Source organism: Hetaerina americana, unplaced genomic scaffold (assembly GCF_022747635.1).
Source record: "Hetaerina americana unplaced genomic scaffold, ioHetAmer1.1.p SCAF_6, whole genome shotgun sequence".
Lineage (NCBI taxonomy): Eukaryota > Metazoa > Arthropoda > Insecta > Odonata > Calopterygidae > Hetaerina > Hetaerina americana.
Genome location: NW_027287205.1, coordinates 25,507,391 through 25,534,249, shown reverse-complemented (window position 1 = coordinate 25,534,249; position 26,859 = coordinate 25,507,391). Strand labels below are relative to the sequence as shown.

Here is a 26,859-nt window from a genome sequence, read left to right as displayed (position 1 = left end):
CATTAATAAATAATATAGCACAGAATTAAAATTCTCACTATAAATTATGCAAATAAAAACATACATGTATGATAACTGCTCGTTAAAAATCCCTCTTTTTTTTAATTATTGTGTCCATGTAATGAGTCAAAACAGCATTAACATTTGTTCATTAATCAATATTTCAAAAGTTCTTTAAAACTGTGAACAATCTGCACCCAAAGGCATAACATAGAGAAAACAATATACATTTAATAGAAGTCAAGGGATATTAAAACTGATATATTCACCCTTCCTGCAGAGGTTATAACCCATTGGATAAAATTGGTAAAAAAATAATAAGATACTGTAGTCGCAAATGGCAAAAGAATTTATTATACACATTATCATTTAAAGTCAGCACATTTACTGATCTAGTCATGCAAAACAGCATAATGCTGTATAGCACACATTTTTGTACAACAGAAGCATTCCTATTCCAGCATTTTTCTACATGTGCTCTTAATTTTCAATTAGGTAATCCTGCTTTTTTTACGGAAATGCATTAATTACAAATATGATACAAAAGGATTTATCATTTCTCTTACCCAAACCGTCATACCACCTACACAAGCATTCAAATTTTTGATTGGGGAAATTGATATTTTGATCATTATGTGCAGATCCACATTATTCACATAATTGGCAATTTTAACCAGCAATGCTTAGTGTGTGATGCAATTTCAATGAACTAGCTTGTACCTATAATAAGTTAAACTGTAACCAGTATAAAGAATATCCCTATTAGCGATACAATGAAAAACTTATCACACAGCAATTTTTGTGGAAATATCGACTGAGGAAGGATAACCAAACATTTTCTTCATAGCTAACATGCGATTCTAAGATGAATTTTCAGAAATTAACACATACAATCAACATCAACCCATTCAAATGATGGAACTTGATCATAGCTCTACTGCAAAATAGATCTAGGGTAATACAATAAAAAGCCATGAATTTACCCAAATCCTAGAAGCAAGTAATGGAGTACTTGAAAAGATCCCCCATATTCTATCTGATTAACAGCAGTTACAATTTGTAATAAGAAATGAGTATCAAGTGACTGTACTTCAAAGCATTCCTCCCATTACATGCATGGACTAAAGCAAATTCACAGAGGTGCATGTCAACACTGTGTAAGATGTGCTTCTATTAAATGATCACAGCATTAGCTCAATAAATCATATTATATAAGAAATATGCAATAGTTACAATACCTAATTAAGACTGGGAAGCACAGGTTTCACAGCATTAATTTGAAATGCACCACTATTGATACAAACGTTTTAATTCACACATTTTTGGAAGGGATTACCATTTTCTCTTCACTATAACAATAATAATGAGGTACAATTACACTATGGCAAATATGGAATTTTAACATTCATGTCTTGTCAAACATGGAACATGACTGAATCGTAAATTGAACTGAGTGGCTTATCAAATGACCCTCCACACAGTGTCCACTAAAGTTATAACAAATTCAATACAATGAAAACATCAGGATTTATCGTTTGGCATGCTAGACATAGATAGCAACCATCACATTTTTAATGAGCAGGTTGTTAGGATAAATTCACAAACAATATTCAGTGAAATTGAAAATAAAGCACTAAGCATAGGCAAGGATGCAATTATTTTGAAACTCACAATTAAATCTACATTTTAAAAAGCATGAGACTGAAGACTAGAATGATTTCGAGACAGCTTTCAGAAAATTCCATGGATAGTAATGCCATCTTAATCACAATCAGTGTGAAATGATAGGTGAAAATATCCTACTTACTGGATTGCAATGGAGGGTATAACGTATGATTTGCTGATCAGCCTTAATCATTTAAAAATTGAACAGCATTAAAAATTCTTGGGTTATGATCTTTAGCTAATTTCTATTTAATAATTAAATTGGCATAGCATGTTTCTTGAGCCATCCATACAACACATGATGCATTTCAGAATAGAGTGACAGACAGAGACTTGGGATGACATCACTGTAAGTCATATGGGCAGAGGAGAGGAGACATGACATCCATCACATATCTTTTGATCTTACTTAGATTAGAGAGGTCACTTTCCTGGATTCCCATTCCAGACTTTATCCCAAAAAATCTGCCTTCCATTCGCCCAGTTTTTCTACCACACGTCTGTAATCTCATTAGATTTTATCTGGATCATCAACTCATGTCATTATTTATCTAGCATCACAGAGGTTCATCCAAAATTTTGGTTTTTCAAAGGGCCTGGACATGCGATGAACTGAGAAAAACAGGAAGTGATCTCACTACTTCAAGGAAAATTGTTGCAATTTGTAATATCTGATTCACAAATCATACTCCCAAGTTGCTTATACCATATTCCTGAATTTAAAAAGAATTTCAGAAATTAAAAATATAGCCTTTTCCCCCCATTCATCACGAAACATGGACACAAAGGTAAACAAACAAAGTTGTAAGAATGATAGGGGAAATTGGAACAAGGCAGAACAGATGGAAGCAGGAGATATTGAGAGGCAATGGGATGCTTGAAAGGGAAGAATAATGGTAAATCAAGGGGGAGTGATAAAAATAATAGGCATTTTGGATGGCATTAAGAGGGACAGAAAGGATGCAGAGGCAAAGAGAATTAGGATTTAGGAAAACAGTAGCGTGTATTGCCGGGGTCCATACAAAGCTTAAGCTATATGGCACACATCTCTACAGTGCAGACTTTATCCAAACCAGAAAACTTGCTAGTTAGAGCACTCATTTCCCAACCATAAGGCATGAGTTTGAATCACAGTGGTGACAATTTTTTATTGGTATCCCAATTCCTACTTGGGTGCCATGAGGAGGGCACTTAAAATGGAGAATGTAGTCTGTCAAGTTGACCATAAAGTTATGACCCCTTGGAAACTTCTGTTTAGAGTAAGCTAATGCCACATGCTAATAAACAGATGCCAGGTTTCTCTCCATCCTTTCCCATACCCCAAAAATTCTTCCTCTACCAAATCACCCACCTAAACTAATCATGCAAGTGATCTCATCCACTGGTTGCCTCCCTTAATAACGACTACTCTTTTCATGCGTCTTCCACCAGGGATAATATTAAGCCCAGAGAATCCCATTTTCCAGTCAAAATATTTCCATGAATGTTGCTCACCTGAAGTGAAAGTGTTAGAAACCTTGTACCACTAGTAGTGACGGATGCATATTGAGGCAAAATTGATTGGTTGGAAACAAGAGTAGTAGTAGTTTTTAGGGGAGGCGACCGACTGCTGAGGTCATTTGCACCATAGGGGATGGACAGGAAAGGATGAAGGGTGGAGAGAAACCCGGTGTCAGCATTAGCCTACTCTTTACGAAAGGCACCAAGGTCCGCAGCTTAATGTCCCATCTGACGGACGGCATACTCACTCAAAGTGCCCTCCACAAAGCACCTCAAGTAGGGATCTAGATACCTTTGAAAAATATTCAACACCACCAGGATTTGAACCTGAGCCCTCTGGGTGGGAAGCCAGTACGATAGCCACTGCACCAATCCCGATCCCCTTGTACCACAGTGATCCAAACAAATGTTAGATTGATAGCGAGGAAAGATCCTGCCTCATACCTTACTCTAGGTTATGCAAAAGTTGCAGGTCAGAGTAGGGGGGGCCACACCCTTTCCTTTTGATTTCTGTTTCCAAGGAAGATGCTACCCAAAATAACGACATGGCTTGGGCAAAGCTGAAGGCATCCTAAGCCATGGGAAACTGAATCTGGGTCCCTCACGTCAATAGAGACATGCTGTGCCCAGTTGGCTAACATGACCCATGTATGACAAAAATACATAATATTTATAATTCACCAGTTGGATAAACAATAAGAAGTTATATAATAGGGCATTCTGTTCTTTGAATTAATTTTATGAAGTTGAACCTCGTGGAATTTTGGCACTTTTTATTAAATAAAATAACTTTAATTTTCCTCACTTACTTCATAATAAATATGCCTCAACCTGTTTCAATGCTGATGCATCATTATGTAGGAAGCCATCTTGGTAATGACAAGCAAGCATTGATAAAGGTAGCCCTCTTAAAAATGATGCAAAAGCATTGAAACTGGTTGAGGTGCATTGCTAAAAATGTGTGGACAATAACAAAGCAATTTTATTTACAACCACTTTGAGTGAGACCAGAAAATAGGGGTCAAAGAATCCTGCCTTAGGTATTGAGGTCTTACCAGAAAGAGTACTGTTGTTGACAAGCACCTTGAGTAGAGATTTAAAGAAACTATTGATGAAAACTTTAATATAGAGTATAGTTTGGTATGGCTTGTGAATGTGGTCATTGAGACAGAGGACAAGCATAGATTAGATGCTTTTGAGATGTGTTCAGGGACAAGAATGGAATAAATGAAACAATAGAAATGAAAATGGGTAGCTAGCTCTAGGCATATTTAGTGGGAGAGAGATGGGTGAAATTTGACGGAAGGAAGGAGATATTGAGAGATGATGAGACTGAGAATACCAGATGGGAGAATGCTCGGAAGGTCAGGGTTGGGAGGGGGGGAGGGAAGAGGAATAGGCATTTTAGAAAATTAGAATACCTTCTTCCCAGCATAAAATGAATATATCCTTCCAAAGCCATCAGATAAAAGGTTAAATAAGGCAAGACAGGCTACATGGTTAAATCAAAATATAATTAATTCCATGATACACCAATCCCATTCCCTAGACTAAAATATCATTTTTAGGCAAGAAAAGTTTTAAGAGGTTTTTTTAAAGGTTTATCTTACACTTTCATCATGAATCAATCTCCAAAACAAACAACGTGGTAGACAGCACATAATAATATTAGGAGTAGTAGGTAGGATATTGTTGGCAACTGTTTAAATTGCTGAGATTCATACCACCTCACAATTAGAATGAATCGTGAAGATGCGATGAGCACCAACACACCCTTCAACTGCTGGTTCTGCAATTTCTCTCTGCTTTTCACTATGCCATACATGATTTATGTGGCTTCTCCATCTGTCTCATGCCTCATTGCCTCCATCTTCCAGCTCTACCAAATAAGAATATGAAACTGAATGTATAGGCATTGACTTGCAGTGAAGTTATTTTTCAATCGCAGGGAATTATGAGAAATTAAAAAAAATATGAGATCACAAAATTCAATATATACAGAAGTAATAGGGCGAATTTACATCATTATAGTGTGTTTCTGAGTTTAAACTGTGTAGCTACTGACACGAAATTACAATTAGCAGATCGAATGACACTTTTTCATGTTTGATTAGGCAGGCACTCTCCTTAATCGCAACATTTAACAGGATCTTTAGGTGATAAGGAAGAACTGAAGTATATTCTGAGGGAATCATTTTCATTGCTACTACCTACTTCAATGTTAGTAAAAACAACAGTTTCCTGTTATGTTTGCTTTTTTTCAAATTAAGATTTTTAAAGACTCTACCTAATCCCAATTTAATGTTTGCCAATCAAACTAATGGAAAGATGCTAATAGACATTCGCAGAATGGAATTTCCTCTTTGCTTTTTTATCTGCAGAATTGAATGAATCAAAAATGGAAAACTTGATCAACAAACGAAAAGCAGTAGGGAGAGAGAGAGGGTTAGAGCTAGCACAGCCTTGGGTAGCATGGGATGGGGAGTTGGTAGAAAATTGCTATAACTTACATCATGCGGAATATAGATAGCTCTTTTGATTTTTTTTGACTAGAGCACTACTTAAGCCTAGCTGATAAAAAGTTAATTCCATATTACCTTTAACATTAGACACAATGTGAAATTCAAATTCATTCTTGACACAGTGACATTCATATTACAGCTTAACACAATGACAAAGTTAGTGTATAATTTGATCAGTTTTGAAACTACATATTTACTTCATAATTTGCCAGCTATTGATTATAAATGTGTATTGTCAAAAGGAACATCAATTCATGAGTGAAAACAAGTATTTCCAAACTCTGAAGCTTGATGTTAGCAACCTTTAATAATAACTTGGCATTTGTCACCCATACTAATTTTTGTCATTCACAATTGCCTAGGCATTATATACCTAAAACATGTCCTCAACTCTTTTTAAGGCAACCAGAAAACCTTTATCACCATAAGCAGCTGACAATCTGAAGATTGGTCAATTGCCAATTACACAATCAGCTCAACACCAAAAATATCAATCAGATTTTACGGTGACTAATACCAAGTCTAAATATATTTTTGTTTGGAACATCCTCGATATTGTCAGGGATTTAAGGAGGTAGTGGGAGTTATTTAGATCGCCAAGATGAGTTTTAAGGCCTCAATATGTACCTCTCACATATCATTCGCTTAAATCCTTGCAACCTAAACGCTCATCCCATGTATATGGTTCACACATGACATAAGAAAAGAAATACACGATTAAATGTTACTCTCACAGATGACTCTCATGTAATAATATTTCTATAGTCGAACAACAAAATACACAAAAATGCATACAACACATGCAAAGTGACTGTTGTAAGCGAATGAACAAGAATAATACCTACAAATTACCAACTTTTCAATTCATTCCTCCTCCATTGATTCCCAATGCAACTACATTGGCAAGCAAATGAGCATTTTTCATCATTTAAGTACAATATCAAAACACCTCAGTGTAAGAAACTTCACATCACAGTGTTAGCAATAAGGATGAAATAAACAGTGTCATGATAGAGAAATCATCAATATTTTCAACAATCTGCATTGGATGCACATTAAAAATTTGTTGGGATCACAACCCACAAGAAGAAAGGACAACACTCATGCAAAACATTGAAAATCGAGGGGGAGGGTAGGGGAGCTGGGAAGTAGTGATCACTATGTGACTTCTAAGAATGGGGAAAAGGGGCTTTTTGGACAAGGTGATGTTGAAGTTGGGGCAGGGGGATTTTTTTTTCAAAAATCGCTTTTTCAGTGCGTGGGTTGGATGAGAACCTCACTGGGAGCATGCCGATTGGGCATGATGGTGACAGGTCAAATGTTTCCATATCACCTCAATCCTCGGGAGGATGTTGCCGCAGGAACAGATGAGGGTTCGCAGAGGGGGTGGTCGGATGTGGGGACTAAGGGGGTGGCAGCCCGTTGGGTGGGCAACGGCAGAGGGGGTCTCTGGTCGGAGGAGGTATTTGGCCTGGAGGAGGAAGCACCCGAGGTCGAAGGCCCACCCTTCTGCGGAGGAGGCTGTGGTGGTGGCTGGGTGTCACGGCAAATCCTTGAGGTCATCTCTGCGAGTGGCTCAAGCTCCTTTGGGCTGACCAGATCAAACTCACGAACAAAATAATAGAAGTGCTTGTAGCAAGTGTTCACGTGGGCTTCCTGGAATATGATTTGACGTTACCAATCAAGGTAGTTTTTGAATGGAGACACAAACTAACCACAGCTACATTTCTAAGCCTCTTCTAACACTACGGTGACACTCTAGACTACAATAAACCCTCCTTTAATTTCACATACTTTCTGCCCCCCTTCATTTCCTGACTTATGTGTAAATGGAACAAAAACGGATCCACCACAATTTTCAACGTACAGTGATAGTAAAGTTCAGAGATACTCACAGCTCCAATCGCCACAATCCGATCAAAATGGTGAATGTACACATGAACAAACACCCTGAAGAGTCGTGTCAGGATCTTCCTACAGTGGCTGACAAAGGATTTTGGAAAAGGCACATCTGAAATCAAATGCATCAAACTGAGTTAAGATCATTCCAGAGCTGACATATTTCCCCTTTAATGACTCTCTCAATAACCAGACAGATGAATCACACATGACTTGAAGCAAACTATTCATGTAGTATCTATATTTCACATTTGAATACCAATTATTCCATAATAATAATAATAGCTTAATAAAAAATTTTTCAGGTCTTGGTAAATTCTTGAGGCAGGCAGTTAGGAAATACACTTGTGGAATTTATTTACTTATGATTGGACCAGTGTTAATACAATGGAAACCAGTTCACTTCAAATAATAATGATGTTTATTGGGTCCTAAAAGACACATTTCACACCTGTATTGAGCATGTCACGATTTCCATTAATGCCAGAAGAAGATCGCATTAGGTAAAGAATCTTTCATGAGGAGGGAATTGATGACAGAGACATGTAGTATGGATGTTAAGAAAAGTCACGCTAAAACTATACCATAGTGTGTGGTTTTGTATGGTGCAGACACATGGTCACTGAAGAATATGATAGGCGTAGATTGAAGGCTTTTTAGATGTAGGTGTGGGGAAGGATGAAAAATGGTGAAATGGATGGAAAGGAAAACAAACTCATACGTACTAGGCATAAAAGGGAGGGTAGACAGAGAAAAACAAAAAAAAATACAGCATTTTGATTGTTGATGTAATGCTGAAGACCATGATGGAGAGGAGAACATTAAACAGACAGGCTTTAGCAGACGTCATTAATACTATACAGTATTGGTGCAACAATTGGCAATAAGAATTAAGCTTAAAAATAGTGTGCAGTGATTAAGGTTTGGAATAAGAGTAATTCTCTCCCATATGCCTAATGTATCAGGAATACTGATATAGAAATTGTAGATTCAATTAAATACGTAGGCATTACCCTTACTAACAACCTCACCTGGGTGAAACCAACCTCACATGGGGAATATGTGGACAAGCTAGAAAAATATTAGGATTTATTAGAACAGTACTAGGGAAATGTGATGAGAAGGTGAAAGAGTAACCTTAACTTTCAAAATGTAGGCCTAATAAAGAATATACTACTAGTATATGGGATCCTCATGAAGTTGGATGACTGCTGAATTAGATTGTACGATTTATAGAGGAAGTAGATAATTAGGAAAAATAAAAACTCCATGATCTTAAGGTCATGGAGTTTTTATTTTTCCAAATTTACTCCTATTTTTCTAATTGATTTTTAATTATTCCTATTTTTCCCTGTCCTCGCTTGATTGGTATGTTATTTAAATCTTATAAAAGTTGTCAACCGAAGATGTACCAGGACCGAGTTGGAAATACATAAATGTACGTGGAAACACGAAGTATTATTGTACTCCATTATAACCTAACCCAATCAAGTACTGCAGAATGAAATTTCCACTGGTGTTGAGAAATTAGAGGCTAGGGATATCCACCAAAAAGTTTAATTTTATGCAGTCTGAAAGTTTTATGGCATTTTCTTTTGATGCGAGGTAACTTCTTTATTTAAAATGAATAATTTCACAAAGAAAAATGTGGTCGCCGGAATGGACCAACACTATTAATTTTCTCGTTTTTTATAGACACTCATATTTTGGGTAAAAATCTATTCCTCATCATTACAACATTTCTGCGTTGAGTAACTAGTTGGTTACTGATTACGTCAATAGATTAAGGGTCGGACGATTTCCAACTTTTCTGTTCGGGTATTTAACGATGCAGTAGGTGTAGGAATATGATTTTTTGCAACCTTAAAAAAGAAATATCTTGAACTCGGAGGTATTACGGTAAATTCAAAATCTTCCTGGTAGGTTACATGTTTATCCCAAATTATCGTAGAAACGGAAATTAATTACATTCTTCGGTGCGACACATTAGAAGTAACGAAATTTGCAACGTTGTTTTAGTCAGGTATCTGTAGCCCTCACGTGGCCCTTACTGCAGGCTTACACTGCAGACATCACAAACACCAGACCACACTTATCAACACGAATGTAGGTTTGATACGTGAAGGTAGAGCTCACTCATTGCGAAGCACAACGGTGTGTGAAATTCTAAAAACAGGATGGGAGTGGGGGGAGAGGCAATTCCTTTCTCTGAGCCGCCTGTGGTTTCCGGGGAAGATCTGTAACCTAAGAAATCACAGCTTGGGTGAAGCTGAGGGTGCCCAAGATACGTCCCGGGAAATTGTCCCCGACCCCTCTGATCAGTATCCAATCGCTCTACGCACCATTTTATTAAATACAGTATTTGTGAAGAACATGCAAGACCATTCATATTCGCCTATGACCTCCAAACAGTGCACTGACAGCACTTCCTCAATTCTTAACACAACTTATCTCAGAGGATACTACAACTATATTTATACCCATTGTCGGAATAAAAACGTTTTACTTTGAAAAATATTACAAATAACCACAAAGTGAAGCCCAAGAGATTTAATAATATATATTTAACTTTATATGATTCAGATAATCTTGTGCAATCACAGAAACTTGTTTTGTTTTAAGTTTTATTTTATCTACTTCTACTAATTGCATTAGACTCAAGATTAACACCTGAAGTCACAACTCTCATACAGATGTACACAAAATTATTGCACGTATGCACCAAATTGAAACAAGTCAAAGAAATAACTATTATGAAGGAGAAAGGTTGCAGAAGCCGCAACCTTTCTCCTTTGTAATAATCCATCTGCCTCTACAATTCCTACTCCTGGAGCACTTGCTGCACTACTACTGCATGAGTCACACAATCTACCACTGACCGAGGAATAATGTCAGGACACACAGACAAATAAGGAAAAACAAAAATTGTTAGCAAACGTTTTAAAAAGTTAATTAACGTGTTATTTGTTATCTTTCTATGAGAAAAATCGACAGCCTTAAAAGGAAGTAAATAATTGAGGCAAAGTCTCTGGTTGAATATATTCAACACAAATGGAATCATCCTCACCAGTAGAGACGGGGAAGAGACTGTCGTCGTTTATTTGGCCCTCCGCCCAATCCATTAGTAATGAGACATATTGAGGTGCTGGCAATGCAGTTGGCTTGCGATATCGCACCCCATCAGCCCAAAGATATTCAAACCTTGGTCCTCCACTCATAGTTGGACAAGAGGAATCCGTGCAATAGTCACATACAGTACCATAAATCAGGTTAATGCGGTTGAAGAAGTCAACGACTATGTTTGAAGAGAAAAACGAAAAATTAAATGCACTATTATTCTGCAATCAATGACCTTATTTCATTAACAGTAATTAGCAATGAATTAACTTCCATCACTTAGAGAAAGTTGCCTTTTTTCTAACGAAGTATGGGGCAATGAAACATTAAGATAAAAGGGTGTTTCTGTTTACCCACCATGGACAGCAATCCAATCATTAAGATCTTCTCCAGGTGGCAATTGTACCACAGTTCTTAGATTAATGCCTGAACTGAGAGAAGCTTGGGCATGTTTATGCAGAGAATATCTCAGCGTACCAGGCTCGAACTTCTTCTTGGGCCTGAAGGTCTGGTGCGGTCCAAAATTAAAGGATTTTAAAGCCTTCATTCAATTTTTGATGTTTGTTTTGAAGTATAAACTTGACACCAATGGGTGACAATTGTATGCTAAGAATTTACGTTACTAGCAAGTCAAATTTAATGAATATAACTTCTTACTTTTCCTTTTTGAAAAAACTCCACAAACCCACTCAATGCCATAACAAAAGGCCTTTCCGTATACCGGTTACGACATTGACTCATTTAGGATAACATAAACTTATTCCGATATTCTCAACGACGACGTTGCCACATCAAACGTTAAGAAGACACGATATTTTTCTCAATAGGAATCAAACACCAAATTGCTCGCGATGACATTGCATAGGTAATAGTAACGGTTGTCGCGCATTAAAACACTTGTATACTGCATTAAAGCTAGTGGCAAAAAGCAGAGGAATGTTGAAAGTTGTTAAGAAATGGGAGTGTATTTGTACGCCTTCGTTTTCACTGATGCGTTTCTTACTTAATAATATTTCTCTGTGCCACCATATATTTCTGTACATCGTCCATTAATATCTCCTGAAAATTATTGGTGTCTTGATCATAATGAAATTAATATTTCAATGATTATTGGTCTGGGAGCTATTATTCTCAGGATTAAAAATTTCTTAGATAACTGTTAAAAAACAGATGTGTGGACCGACCAGGTGTTCACAAGACACTGATTAATGTCATTTTATAGATTCACAGTATCTATCTTCTTTAAGTGTTTTAATTTTAAGTGAAATGCATTAGGAATGGAAAACGGCGTGTAGAATTGGCAACGCCAATTTTTAAAGCGGAAGTTACATGTGGTCTCGGTCATTTCCGTTTAGAGGTGGCGCTCCGAGCTGCCGGAAAAAATCTTCGTTTACAGCACGTTGGGGCCATACGTGTAAGTCAGAAAACTTAATGTTAAATCTGGAATATTATTTAGCATCATTCAATGTAAAAGTTATTTTACAGTTCGTAAATGTGTAGCAAGTTGTAAATTTACTGTTTCCTGCGGCAATCGTGTGAGATAGTACTTTTAAGCTGTTCTGAAGGGTTTGGATACATTTCTTTATTTTGCTTACAGGCATTATAGTATATCAAGATGGCAATAACCCCGGTATATAAGCCTAAAATTGTTAAGAAGAGGACAAAAAAGTTCATTCGCCATCAGAGTGATAGATATGTTAAGCTAAGGGTAAGTAAACATTATCTTTGCTCCATGTGTGGTAACGTGGTGAATGTTGGTTTTTTGTAAGTTTCTTTCTTTTTCCTCAGAGAAATTGGAGAAAGCCGAAAGGTATTGATAACCGAGTGAGGAGAAGGTTTAAAGGACAATATTTAATGCCGTCTATTGGTTATGGAAGCTGTAAGAAGACAAAGCACATGCTGCCCAATGGTTTTCGCAAAGTTCTTGTCCACAACGTCAAGGTTCGAGAGCATTATTTATTTTATTATAACGTTGGATTGCGTGCCCAGGAGCCGTATCTGATGGTTTTATAGTGGTTCCATTGTTGTTTTAATTCTTCATTCCATCTTAAAAAACATTTAGAATAATCATTAAATTTTAAAGCGAACATTCCTTGCGTCACCTCGTGGTGTTACTTTTTGTAGTTTCCATATTGATAATATGGAACTGCATCATGATTATGCCCTTATGCATGTAGTGGTTCCATTGTTCGTTTTCAATTTTATCTCCTGCGTGCCATGGGCGCCGTTAGAAAAGAATTTCCGGCTATCGTTCGTGTCGAATAGCTGTGGGGAAATATGAATGTCCCTACCTGTATAGTCTGATCGAGTTAGCTCAATTTCAGTGAAGTTACTACAGGTATTTCGATTACAAACTTTGACGTTATCCTCATTCACGAATTCCCCCGGGTGAAACGCAAACGGGGATTATGTGAACGAGCTAACAAAAAAATTGAATTTATTAGAGTATTGGGTAAATTTAATGAGTATGTCAAATAGAAATGTTAGCTTTCGTTTGTTAGGACTCATTTTGAATATGCTGCTAGTTTATGGGATCCTCACGAAGATAGATTGTTTGCCGGATCGTGTTATGTGCATCGCAGAGGATTTAAGATTTGTAAAACGCTGTAATGGTAAGCTAGCAGCCTCCTCAAAATACTAGCGGAGCTATGCTTAAAATATAGATTAAATCTCCTGCTTAAATTCGAAGTATAGGTGCATAATTTAGCAGTGCTGTTGAAAATGTATTATTACGCGCATCGTACTACAGTAGGAGAGAACATGTCAATAAAATTAGAGAGATTAGGCGTAGAACAGATATCGTGGAGAGATCATTTTTTTCCACGAATAATTAGAATAACATTGTCTAACCGCGGTTGGGTCTGATTCTGGTCAAATTTAGTCGGGTGTTTCACCACCTGCCACACACTTTAGCGGTGGCTTGCAGGCTGCTGAAGTATAACGCTACGAGAGCCCGGAATAGCATCACATGAGGGCAATTAAGAGTAATCGATGGTTATTAGCATTTCATATTCAGTTTTTTGGCAGATCTAAATACTATTTGTGATATTTCCTATTAATGTCACGACTTGAGTAATTAAGTTCCATATACCTTAATGTTGGATAGTGTAGGTTTTCAGTTCGTGTAGTGGATTAACTAAAATGTGGCGCCGAAGTAATTTCTCAGGGTACACCCAGTTGGTTTTATTTAAATATGTATAGTCTTCCTTGTTGTTTGTTACTCGAGTGTTTAACCACCCAGCAGTTCCATAATTGTCATGCTCTCTGTTCGTTCTAAACCATTTGCCATGTAATGGACAGAATTTCAATTTTCCTAAATGAAATTCTAATGTTGTGGGCGCAAACTAATGCTTGGCATGTTATTAACTTCCTAACCAACTCCACGGAAATATTCGGCTATTCGTTTTATGAATCCTGTTTAAATGCTGCTCGATATCTCATGGGTTGGTGGTAAATGTATGTTATATCGCATTTGTGTTTGGAATTTGTGGAAGGTATTTAGGATCTCTCTGCTTCTGTTAATTAAGTAAAGAAGTTATGCTAGATTAATTCCAAGGTTTGGGGAGATAGGTAGTATAATGGTTTTCCATTGGAAAACTAGGATGGGAATTCTTTCAAGTGCACATGAACCAAGCCATTTAATGGTTGTTAGGAAAGCACCTGGGTTTTAAATTCTTCTCTACAGGAATTTTTTAGGCTACTCACTTTATAGATAAATCAGTTAATATGGATGAAATGGGAGAAATTTAATCTTGAGTTAACAGATGTTGATATTCACTCTTCTATACCACAATTGATGATCAGGTAGGAAGTAGGTGAAAGACTTGTATCACCTATTTGCTAATTGGAATTTCTATTCTATAAATGTTACATTGAACTGAATTTGCATGTTGAAAAGAGTTTCCAAACTCAATCACATTCTTTATTGCTGATGGTAGGTTTTTATTGTACTACTTATGGGTGCAGCACTTGGAATTACCAGAATTGCTTGTTCTTTGTCTATTATCCTAAGTTAATGTTTTCAGAACCAAATTTTGTGAATCAACTTTTCTTTTGAGTGAATTAGCGGTTTCTGATTTGTACTAAGTCACCATGAAATATTGTTGTATTAATTTCATCTATATACCGTAGATTTATTAAGCATTATTAAAGAGGCATCTCGATTCTGCATGGCATGAAATTTTCATGGCATGAAATTTTCATGCATGTGAAGAATCCATTTGTTTTCTTGCGATAAGTTACCAAAGAGTTTTCTGATAGTATTTCATGTCCAGGAGTAATTTTTTCCGTGATGTTTGGTGATCATCATCATTGTTAACTTGCTCAAAATGTTGAAATCCTGGTAACTTACCATAAAAGTGACTGCTAGCCATTACTTGCAGAGGAGATAAATTACGTTTACAATTCACTGCCCGATATAACTTTCATAGTAGAAATGTATACCGTAGTTTCCAGTCCATAAGACTAGTAAAATCAGGGTGCAGAAGGCATTCTGATTTTTTTCAGGTTAGAATTAACGAAAAATACTTGTACCAGAAAGAAAAGGTGAAAGTATTTTGAGAATAGTACTTAATCCAAGGAAAATTGATTGTTGCCTCAAAAAATTAGCTGCTACATGTATATCAATGCATAGTGACTCGTGAATTAATGGGAGAGATGTAATGTACGCATGTATTATGCAGAAGGGCGGCATCCCTGTTAGCCCAAAATGTATTTAGTATTGCAGCAGTAATGCATGTAAGTATGCATTTGATTGATTTGGGATTATTTTTATGAAATTCATTCAGTGAAATATGAAAACTCTGTTCCTTATTACCAACTCAGTGATACTACCAACAGTGATATTACCAACATTTGTTTTAAAGGCAACCATTTTCAATGGCCGATGTAAGAAATATGTCACTGTCAAAAATTTTTCATAGTAAATGAATTAAGACTAAATTTGCAATTTCTACTGGACATTTTTACTTTTCATGACCACGGTTCGTTGCAATGCAACATCATCAACAGAGAAGTCCAGTGGAAATAGCTAAGTTAAGTCTTCATTCATTTAATCGAATTTTTCCAGTGAGATGCTTGCATTTATGGCTACATGCATATGGCTGGAGGTATACGAGTATATCCCTGGCCCATGAGTTACGCGTACAGACTGATTTTAGAGTAAAAAAGTTCATCCTATGGGCTAAGAAAAATTGTGCTAATTGGTTTGTCAACGGAATGCAATATCCATTGAAGCATCCAAACTGCTCACCAATACTGCTCCAATTCTCTTAAGAATCATCATTCCTTGGGAATCCCAGAATGTTATTTTGGTTAGTCTTTACTATGTGTATATAAAGTTAGGATGTTAACTAATTTAGTTGAAACAGTGTACTCGTTTCTGAAGGTTTTAGACAAATGTAGTCACATTAGTGGGACAAGATGAATTGCATTTTGCAAAGAGATTTAATGAGAGGGAGAGGGGGTTGCCTAGGACCTTTAGGAAGGTTGTTTGGAAATGCATAAAACTATGTCAAGCCTAGTTGTTTTTGTGATGTAGAATTCGGTAACTGAAGCTAGCTGATAGACACAAGTGAAGGCTTTTGAAATGTGGTCTTGAAGGAGGAAAAGAGGAAATATGATGAAATGGTTGAAGAGCATTGCTATCTTTCACTAGTTAGGCTTCATTTAGAATATGCTTCTAGTAGATAGGATCCTTTTGGGAGTATATGGGAAGTTGGGTTGATTGCCAAATTAGATTGCATGCCGTGTAGAGGTGGTAGATTTGTAAAACGTTCTGGCAAAATGAGTAGCTTATCAAATTAATTGAGGATGTAGTTCGGGAATCACTTGCATAGCTGAGGTTAAATTACAGATTAAATGTCTTGCCTAAATTGGATGTTTTTTCAGTGATTATGTTGAAAATTTAACTCATCGCATTACAGTAGGATAGATTGTATAAAAATATTACAGATGAATTGTGGAACAGATTTAATGTCACTTTTCTAACAAATGAGAAGGCATCAGAAGAAAGTTGTCTCCCAATTGGGGATAAGCATTTTGGGTCCAAAATAGTCTTGATGTCTAATCACCCCCTTGCCTCAAACCCTAGTGGGTGCTTGCTGAGTGTTATATAATGTAATGCAAAATGGAAAGGTGGATGGAGAAGAACAAATGAAGAAGAGGTACTCCTGCTTATTTAAAAAGTTAAATGGGACTTTCACTCGTAATAAGTTAAATTAAGACTATAAGCATTTTGATTCAGTTATCTTCAGCTTACAGACACTTAATCAAACTTGTTCTTTAGGAAAGTGCTTTAATTTTTTTTGATTATGACAGCCTTTTTCTGCATCAAGCCATAATCTGTAGACATGGTAAGGAACTGTAGTCAAGATGAGTAGGAGAAATGCTGTTAGGAATATCTGAAAGAGGAACGAAATCATGAATGGTTGCAAGGGATTTTTTTTGGTGATGGAATGTCAGACTGATTCAGAGGAAAATCTTAGATGCCCAAGTTAGTGGAAGGAAAAGATAAAGAATTTGGATGGGATTAAGGGTACCAGAAAACACGAGATCAAAGAAGGGCTTATTCAAGTGTAGGGTAGCATGTCTTGTTAGGTGAGTATTTAAAACTTAGTTGTTAAATGAGTGTGCCCATTCAAAACCTACCTTAAAAGATAGACCTGTATTTACATCTCCATTTCTTGGCATAATTGTTAGACCCTTAAGTGTGGGAGGAATTGCGGAATAATGTTTGCTCAAGTCAGTGGTAGACCTTTTTTGATACTAATTTTTTTAAATTTAAGGATATCAATCAATAATGTGTACAGCTTGGTTTTTTTAGTTTGTATTTGTTTTTTGTTGTTTGTACTTGTGAAAATTAGTATTCTAACTTGGTAATTGGTTCTCTGCAGCACAAGTAATTTTAATGTGAGCACTTGGTTCTTTCAAAATGTAATTTGTCCACTTTTTTCAGTTCCCTCAGCATTTGGTACAACAAAGTTTTGAATTGTTTCTAAGTTAAGTTACAGTTCAAGCCATAAGTCATAATGGGATAGGTCATATATTTTATTTACTTACTGTATAATATTTTCATTTGGCATTCTCCGACAATGAATGTAAATTTTCTGCACATTTTTTAATACTATTTGCATAATGATTTGATTAATTAATATTTATAAATGACGACAGGTAGCTGGAAGAAGGTACTCTCTAGTCTCAATATTGCCCTATTATGAAGTTTTACTATCTATAAATTTGTCTATAGTGATAACAGCAATGAGCAGTCATCAATATCCATTATGGAATTTAAGGACATGTGTTATTAGAGCTTTGTTTAGTCTTAATGAACAGTAAAGGCCCAGAACTTCAATTATTAGTTTATATTTTTGGAGAAAAGGACTATTTTCTAATCAGAACTCTCGCATGATCAAATGTTTTACAATGGACTCAAGTCATGGGAATAGCTGCCAACGTGATAAACGATTGAGGTTACCTCTACCCATTTCAAGGCGTGTGCCCCAATTGTTTTTGTTTAAATAACTTTGAAGTTGACTCTGGAGGGAAAACTGGTTATAAATAAATTTATTTGTAGCATGCCATGAGTAATGCACCAAATAGCAACTTCCCATTTATCAATTATTATAATTTGAAATTTTATTGGTAAATGTAGGATGTATATATATAGCAAATTCTAGGAACAAAAAAATCATAAGAATCTATTAATGGGAACAAATAAGGTTTATCTGTATGATAATAACTTAGCAATATACATGGAATTGTATTCTGTTGTATAATTTTAATTTAATAAACAAATATTTCACTTCAGGGCAAGTGAATTGCAATGTCAAATTTCTTGCTCAAGGTTCTGTTGATTGTGGGAAACACAATACATATATTTCCATAGATTTATACAAATATAGAAGGCTGTGTTCCAAAAAAAAAACTGATGAGGGTGCTCAGTAGTTGCAGCTGTGGGGATGTTGAGGTTGATCTTACTGAAGTTTAATGCAAGCATTGTGGTGTACTTGTTTACAGGAGTTAGAAATATTGATGATGCAGAATCGAAAGTATTGTGCTGAGATTGCTCATGCTGTTTCATCAAAGAAGAGGAAAGCAATTGTAGAAAGAGCCCAGCAGCTATCTGTAAGAGTGACAAATGCAAATGCTAGGCTACGATCCGAAGAAAATGAGTAAAGTTGTAATTGTAATGATTCAAGAAAAATAAACCTATAAAAAGTTTTGCAATTTTTAATACCATTCTTTACCTCCTGTATTTTTGGTACCTTCTGGTATTTTTAAACAATTTAGTGATTTTTATGATTAACTTTGGGGTCCAGCTTATCATTGTAATTAGCGTTTTTGATCAGGATAATGTCGATGAAGATTTTCTCAGCTGGATATATGCATAATAAGCAAGTCATTTTTTTGAAAACAAACTAGATTTATTCTTTTTTGTCAATTCATTGTTAGTGTTACGTGTGACATGGAAAAGAGTACCATCCATTGTACACTGTATTACTATTAAATGATTTTTTTTAAAGAATCATATTTTGCACTGCTCGGCTTCCATAAGTCTATTTACATCTCCATTTCTTGGCATAATCGTTAGACCCTTAAGTGTTGGAGGAATTGCAGAATAATGTTTGCTCAAGTCAGTGGTAGACCTTATTTGACACTAATTTTTTTAACTTAATATTTGTCAAGAATGTATACAGCAGAGTTTTTTAGTTTATATTTAGATTTCCTGAAGCATGGTTTGTGGCCGTTTTAAATTAGTTAATTGGTGGTAAGGAGTAAATAAGTACGAGTATTTGGAGCTATTATTATTTGCCCATGAATATTTTATGATTTTGGCTCAAAGAATGACTATCCTTGTTTTAATTATATATTTCATGGCAAAAATTCTCAATTAGTCAATTGAATGACTGACAAAACACGATTCTATTTCATCAGCTGAATACTAAACAAATTTAGCCCTTTGTTGCATTACATAATTGAAATATCAGCTCAAAGTATGTTGAATTTTTGGAACACATAGTGTCAAATTGAGAATTTTTTAATTATTGCCACTAATTATAGTTGGGCCCTAAGCTTTCTGTCTGGTATTAATGCGCAGATAAGCCATGTTTGATTTATATCTGACAAATGAACCATATTCAATGAATCCATTTTGCCAAAGTGACCTGAAAATTTATGGAATCTTTACTACCATTGTAATTTTAAAGGTAAGTGGGCATATTATAGTTGCGAGTGGACTTAGGGTGGAGGGTAAGCATACACAATGCAATCTGTCCAAATTTATTTCATTAGTTCGGTTGCACTTCCCATGATTTGTTCACAAATTGTTTTCAGACTTAACTTGGTGGAAATCTATTATCACTAAAGTAACAATCCATTGTTTTTTTCTGCTAAATTTTTATTCGGCAGAACTAGTTTCTGTGTCAGCATTATCTTCGGATACTTGGGGATGATGCCGATTCGTCAAAACTAGTTCCACCAAATAAAATTTAGTGGAAAAAAACAGTGGTTTGTTACTTAAGTGATTATAGATTTCTTTTTTACGTATGTCTAAGAAGCATTGATGAACTGAAGCATTGTGCCCTTTAATGACCTAAGACATGAAAGTGGCTGAATATAGTGGTAGGACTACTACTTCATTTAGAAACTTGCTTTATCAGCCTTAATTACAGTTGTCTCAATCTTGAATTAGCATTGAATAAATCTGGTAACTATCTGATTCAATTAAAAGCCTTAGACTTGCAGGTAGGGGGTGAAGAATACTTGCAGTTTCCTTGCTTGTCATAAAAGGCATCAATCAGAATCCTTACGTTGATGTTAAAGCACAGTGGGAGTAGTTTCTCTACAAAATAGGGAAGTGGTAATAATTATTTTTGGAAATCATCTAAATCAAAGTGAATTTTAATTGACCCTGTATGTTCCTGTAATTATAAAATTACAGAATCTTATTTCGTCAGGTGTACTTAAACAATGTGTAACGTCTTAAGTGGTCCTAAATCCTTAATGTGGAGGATCTTTCAAGACAAGACTTACCTCCATTGTTACTGCAGTCGGTTCCATCTCTTGTCAGCCCTTGCATAGATGCTGCAGTAATAATAATGGCCAACAGGAATGGAGGTTTAATGACCTTGCACTGGAAAAGGGTAGAACAGGCAACTAATTCATCATGAAGTGGTATGAAGAGTTCTCAGGAAATGGTAGGGGCTGAGACCTTCAGAGTTTCTCTTTTCTACACCTACCCACCTGAAAAATCCATCTTTTGTTACCTCTGGCCTTGAAATCTTATTTTGTGTAAGGTTTCAAAGGTGAGACTCCCCATTTGGGTTTGACCCGACTGGTACTGCTCATGGTATTCTCAGGTTTTCCAACCATTGGGATTCCTTTGAGGAGGTAAAGGATTTAGTTATCTTATGGTTTCTATTAATGGAGGTAAAACAATGGATATAAGAGATCCATTTCATGTCTTTCTCTTACTGGTGACATTGCTTGTGAAGGTGATTGGAATGGCTTGAGGATGATGGTTGACTTACGAAGGAATTGCAAATTGGTTGATAGTAGTGATAAATACAGATAATTCTTCCGGACGTACAATTTCATAGGGAAATGTAACTTCGTGCTTGTTCTTTTCTGGAGGGGGTAGATTTTCTCCCATCACTACCCTATTTGCCTTTCTCCTTAGTTGTTCCCTCCATGATGAAGGGTTTTTTGACCTTCAGATGAGAAGTACGCAAACGGAGTAAACTCGCGCCTTGTGGAAGTTGGTAGGATTAGGTAGATCGGTTATCAATCCGAACCTTGTCCCCCTCGGTGTCCTTCCCAGGTGTCGGAGACCGCCAGGGGGTTGTGGTCGTACGCCAACATTGCGGCCCTCGTCTTCCGTGCTATGCGTATCATCCCTTGGGGAGGTAGCCGCGGGCATAAGGGTTGGGTCGGGGATGGCACCAAGTACATATTCTACTATCTTCGTCGACTTCTGAAGTGCATCTCCATCGATGCGAGCCCTCGCACTCAAATACGGACAGGTCGCTGGTCGACACTACAGCCTAAGCCTCCTAACCTGGGTTAGCCGAGGTTAATCACAACCTGCTGTAGTTTGCGCAGACGCGATTTAAATTCGTAATAATGGAGAGCACTTTTCCCCATTTCGATCTGACCTTTGGTACGTTGTCAACGCTTACTTGGGAAATGGTCAGAGCAGTCGCGCAACAAAAAAGTATGCGCCTTTTTATTGGAATGGGTCTCTGATGTTCCTGCGATGAGGGCTACATGCATACGATCGTTTTCCTCGGATCTCCGGTGTGGCTCAAGGAATATATGCAGAATATGCTTTTAGTATGAGGCGACTTAAATTGCGGCGAATTCTGAACACCCCGTGTTCAGTGAGGATAGCGTCCAATCGAGAAAACCAAATGCAATGGTTGTCATGCCAGCTGCGCATGCTACGCAACGATCTTAGTAATTTCCGTCCCTGGAGATCCGTAAGGGGTGGAGGAGATACTGGCTAGAGTATTTCACGACACCCGACCGGGTGCCAGTTGCTGAAAATGGACCATGGAAAACTAAACTTCTACATCTACATAATACCCCGCAAGGGCGTGTGGCGGGGGGTGTTAGGTCACCAACCCCAAGTCCTGGATTTAGCGTAAACGAGTGGGGAGCCAGGAGATTGCTATATTAATCTTCACGATACGATGGCAAGGGCTGGTTTGGGAGGGCCTAGGTAGATAGCCAAGGGTTTATGATTGAAGGGCTGACACACTTGGGGATCTAAACGGTAACTGGCCTCCCGAACGATAGTGCTACAGTTTACCGTAAAGTAAAAGGTTAGGTATGGTAAAATGATTTCGTTTTCCGATACGTTCATACTGTCAAAAAAATTTCAAAATGGTCTCCTTATTCGTCGATCGGCTATTCCCATGCTGCAACGGCTCACTGGAAGTTGGCGGGAATATCTTCGAAACGGTGATATTTCAAGCTTTTATTAGGCTTCCGTGCCAGGAAAGTCTGCCGGGCTCACATCGGGGCTCCGGTAAGGCTGCACCCCTACCGGGCCAAATAGGCTGCACAGGGATTGCGGTGTGGGCTGGAGTGTTGTCGTGGTGGAGCTTCCAGCGATGCAATCTGGTCATTTCCGTTTGAGAGAGGCCCCCCAGGACTTAAAAACTGCGTCGGCAGCTCGTTCCGGTTATAGCATTTCTTTGTGGAACACCCCGCAATTACCTTGGATTTCCACGTTCTCTATATATTACACATAGTTTTATTATATATACACAGTTTTAAAACGGAAGGTAAAGAAATGCCTGCGCATCGCAATTGAATTCTTTTACGTTGAACTTATTGAATCAACTTGTCACTTCACCAACTAGCGGCGATAATATTCTTGCCCCCCCAACCCAGGGTAGGGGGATAGAGAATACTCGCGCAGTATCCCTGCTTGTCATAAGATACGACTAAAAGGGCGGGGAGAAAACCCCGAAAACAAACCCCCAGCCAGGAAGGGATGCGCCCGGACAGTGCTGTGGATCCACTGTCTCTGAGCGGCCATACCATCTGGCCTGCGATCCGCCCAGGTGTTTGCCGTGCCTGGAGATCCCGTAAGGGAGAGATGGGGATCCTGGAGGGTGATCTTTCTGGTTCCGAGTAGGGTTTCGGCTGCCCTATATGGACCGGAGAGCGATGTCCCTCTTCGGCCCCGGATTTCGCGTAAACGGGAGGCCGGGAGCTAGCCACCCCCGGTCAATCGGCTTCCGTCGCGTTTTCGCTTCGGTGGCGAGTGCCAAGGTTGTGGGGGTCTGCGTAGAGAGGTCGGAGATGTAGGGTTTTTGGTGGGCCCTTGCACCGGAGATCCACCCCGAAACAGACAACCACTCCTGAGGCGCTATATCCCTCGAGTTAGCCCTGGCGACCGCTCCGGTTCTACGGAGCGGTGTCCCGATGTGTGGCTCCGTGGTGGTTGGGGATGCCGAGGGACGAATTCTGTATTATTATGGAGGAAAAATCTTTTCCACCACCAAAAAGATCCCGTCCGGACACGGGCGGGAGAGATAAGTGTATTGGCGCATGTAAGCGCTACCTGATTATGTCATGTGTAAAGGAAGGTGAGACCTTAAAAAAGGTTTCTCCTTTCTTAATTCGCAGTGTTGTCACAGGTGCCTGGGGACCCAAAGGGCGTGACGAAGCTCAGGGATGGTACACTTCTTATTGAGACCCTGAACGATACACAGCGAAAAGCTACTATCAATGGGAATGCTCCATGACATTCCGATAAAGGTGGAGGTGCACCGCACACTTAACACCAGTCGGGGAGTCGTCAGCCATTACGATCTCCTATACGTGGACGTCGACGAAATCAAGAGAGAAATGTTCTCTCATGGAGTGACTGATTGTCGTTGACTCACCACGAGGCGCAACGGAGAAAACGTAAACAGCACCTCCGTGATCTTGACGTTTGCGCGTGATAGACTACCCGACAAGGTGTTTGTGGGTTATGAATCGGTACCAGTGAGGCAATTCATCTCAAATCCCGTGCGTTGTTTCAATTGCCAACGGTTCGGCCATGTCGCGCTGCGAGGGTAAGGCAAACTGCCCGCGCTGCGACAGACGCGCATGAGGATAAGGAGTGCTCTTGAAAAAATCTTTGCGTCAATTGCGAGGGTACACACCCAGTGTACTCTGGTGATTGTCCTAAGATGAAAGACGAAAGGAAGGTCATGAAGATCAAAACGCTGGAAAAAGTCCGATACGCGGAAGCGAGGAGAAAATACAGGGCGCTAATCGCCCCAACTTTCTCCCGGTCCTTCGCTTCCGTTGGGACCACGCCATCTCTAAAGTACCATCGCCGCGCAGACTGAGGTCCCAAAAGACCCCTATCGACGCGCAAGCGCTTAAACCAAAAAGGTTGAAAGAAACAGAGTAAGGTGGACAACGACCCACCTACTCCGGTGGGCCCTTCTAGGAAGAGCCCACCAAAAATCACCAAGAATAATGAACCGGATGGGCGTGAGAATACACCTTCCCCACCATCTCCAGCTAACTTGTTTTAACATCGTTTTTAACCAACGCTCTTAAGACTTATTTAACAGGCGTAAAAGGGCAACTAGGCCCTTGCCGTTCCTTTTAACGATTTTATCCATGATGCAAAGTTTACCGTTCCTCAAATATGCCCCGTCTCCTACGCTAAATATACGCCTTGGTTAACACCAAAGCTGGATATTGAGAGCATGTCTTTGTCCCTGTCTACACCAATGGGTCGAAGTCAGGAATCGCAGGTGCCTGTGCTTTCGTGTCCCGCTACCATGGAGTCGTGAGGAAAAAACTACACACCTTTACCAGGATATTTACAGCCGAAATGTCAGCCATAAAGACGGCCCTGAGAGAAATCAAAGAAAGCAATGGCTCTTTCCTCATCTGTACAGAATCGTTGAGCGCCCTAATATCTACTTCGGTCTTTGCACCAATGCTCCCGATAGTTCAGGAGATCCATTATACCCTCTTATCCCTTCAGAGAAAGGGAAAAAGGGTATCTTTTATACGGATTCCTGGTCATGTTGGAATGACAATTAATGAAAAAGCTGACCAAGCTGCAAAGAAAGCCCTGGGCAAACCCGAGACTGACTCCACGTTGGTTCCTGTGGGGGACGTAAAGGTTGCCTTGTGGAGTTTGGTCCTGAACCAGTGGAAAGAAGCTTGGCGATCCTTGCAAAAAAATAAACCTAGGGCCATAAAATCGGCCATTTCCACATAGCCCTCTTCCATCCGGAACAATTGGAGGGCAGAGTTCACGATTACCCGCCTGAGGATAGGTCATTGCCGTCACTCACTCGTACCTCTTCACGGAGGTAAAAGAACAGCCTCACTGCAATGAGTGCGACCAACCCCTGACGATAAACATGCAGCCTGCATGACTTCATGCAGCAAATACCAAAGGGTCAGAGACATGTTTAATATAGGGGGAGATTTAAGTAAAATTGTAGGGGATGACTCCGGCCATAAAGATAGAATTTTTACTTTTTTAAGGGGACCTGGCTAATGAGGCACATTTTGCATGGGTATCATAAATTTAATGCCTTTTCTTTTTTACAATTAACTATCTATTTTTTCCTTATTTTTGGTGTATTCATTTACATATTTATTTATATATTTATGAATAAAATTGAGCTGAGGTTCTAATCATCTTGGTAGTGGTGCAAAATGACCGTAGCTGTCGACGCACCCTACAAACCCCCAACACTACTACATAAAGAGGTGATTGGAAAGAGTCCCTCTCAGATTCGGTGTGGGTCCAACACCAGCAGGTTACAATTTGCCTTTCACTCTCTGGGAGCTTAACTCCGCTATCCAAGACTCCTATTTCACCTCGCTAGGTGCGGACCAAATCCACAACCCTTTTATCCGGAATATTCCGGGAACCGTGATTGGGTAGGTCCTAAATACCCTCTACCAATTGTGGACCGAAATCCGTTATGATACCAATACAGAAACACGGTAAAAACAAAAATGACCCAAATAACTACCGTCCCATATCTCTCACCAGCTGCCTGTGCAAGGTGATGGAAAGGATGGTTAACCGACGGCTTGATTGGTGCTTGGAGAGACGAAACCTGCTCTCTGACACCCAGTACGGCCTTCGTCGTGGGAGGTCCACGATAGACTATCTCTTGCGCACGTCATCCAGGAAGCCTTTCTCCTACGTCAACACGTCATAGGAGTCTTACTTGACCTGGATAAGGCCTATGATAGTGTGTGGCGACGGAAAATCCTTGACACGTTGCACAAGTGGAGTTTTAGAGGCAATTTGGCCATATCAGAAATTATTTCACAAACCGCTCTTTTAAAGTAAGGACTGGGAGGCATTTCTCCCGATCCTTCATACAAGTGAACGGATTACTTTAGGAAACAGGGATACCCCGTTCCCTGGGGTATCCCGTTCCCTGGCGTACCCCGTTCCCTGTACACCCCCGGGCAACAACGAGTAAGCAGTTTCACATGTCAGCCATCTCCGAACACAAATGGAGTGAAGCTGGTCACGATATCCTATTCCAAGAAGCAAACGTCATAGCAAAGGAGAGTAGATATTACCCAAGAATCATTAGAGAAGCAATTGAGATCGCCAAAAACCCGGAGAACATCAACAGAAATGATGGCCACCATCTCCACA

At 38.6% G+C, this 26,859-nt stretch overlaps 2 protein-coding genes across 3 annotated transcripts; one reads left to right on the top strand and one right to left on the bottom strand.

Moving 5' to 3' along the window:
- Positions 1-328: 328 nt before the first annotated feature.
- Positions 329-11,951, bottom strand: Mob3 (MOB kinase activator 3). Of its 2 annotated transcripts, none has more exons than XM_071594037.1 (5): positions 11,361-11,951; positions 11,061-11,244; positions 10,654-10,881; positions 7,583-7,698; positions 329-7,343 (listed from the first exon to the last, which is right to left on the bottom strand). In XM_071594037.1, the coding sequence occupies exons 1-5, from the start codon at positions 11,442-11,444 to the stop codon at positions 7,017-7,019; spliced, it is 939 nt and encodes a 312-aa protein (XP_071450138.1). In that variant the 5' UTR covers positions 11,445-11,951; the 3' UTR covers positions 329-7,016. The 2 variants fall into 2 exon arrangements, with proteins under 2 accessions (XP_071450138.1, XP_071450139.1); XM_071594038.1 differs by having other exon boundaries at positions 11,061-11,211.
- An 88-nt stretch (positions 11,952-12,039) lies between these two features.
- Positions 12,040-18,923, top strand: RpL32 (Ribosomal protein L32). Its single transcript, XM_071594039.1, has 4 exons — positions 12,040-12,117; positions 12,301-12,411; positions 12,492-12,644; positions 18,720-18,923. The coding sequence occupies exons 2-4, from the start codon at positions 12,319-12,321 to the stop codon at positions 18,876-18,878; spliced, it is 405 nt and encodes a 134-aa protein (XP_071450140.1). The 5' UTR covers positions 12,040-12,117; positions 12,301-12,318; the 3' UTR covers positions 18,879-18,923.
- The last annotated feature ends 7,936 nt before the right edge of the window (positions 18,924-26,859 follow it).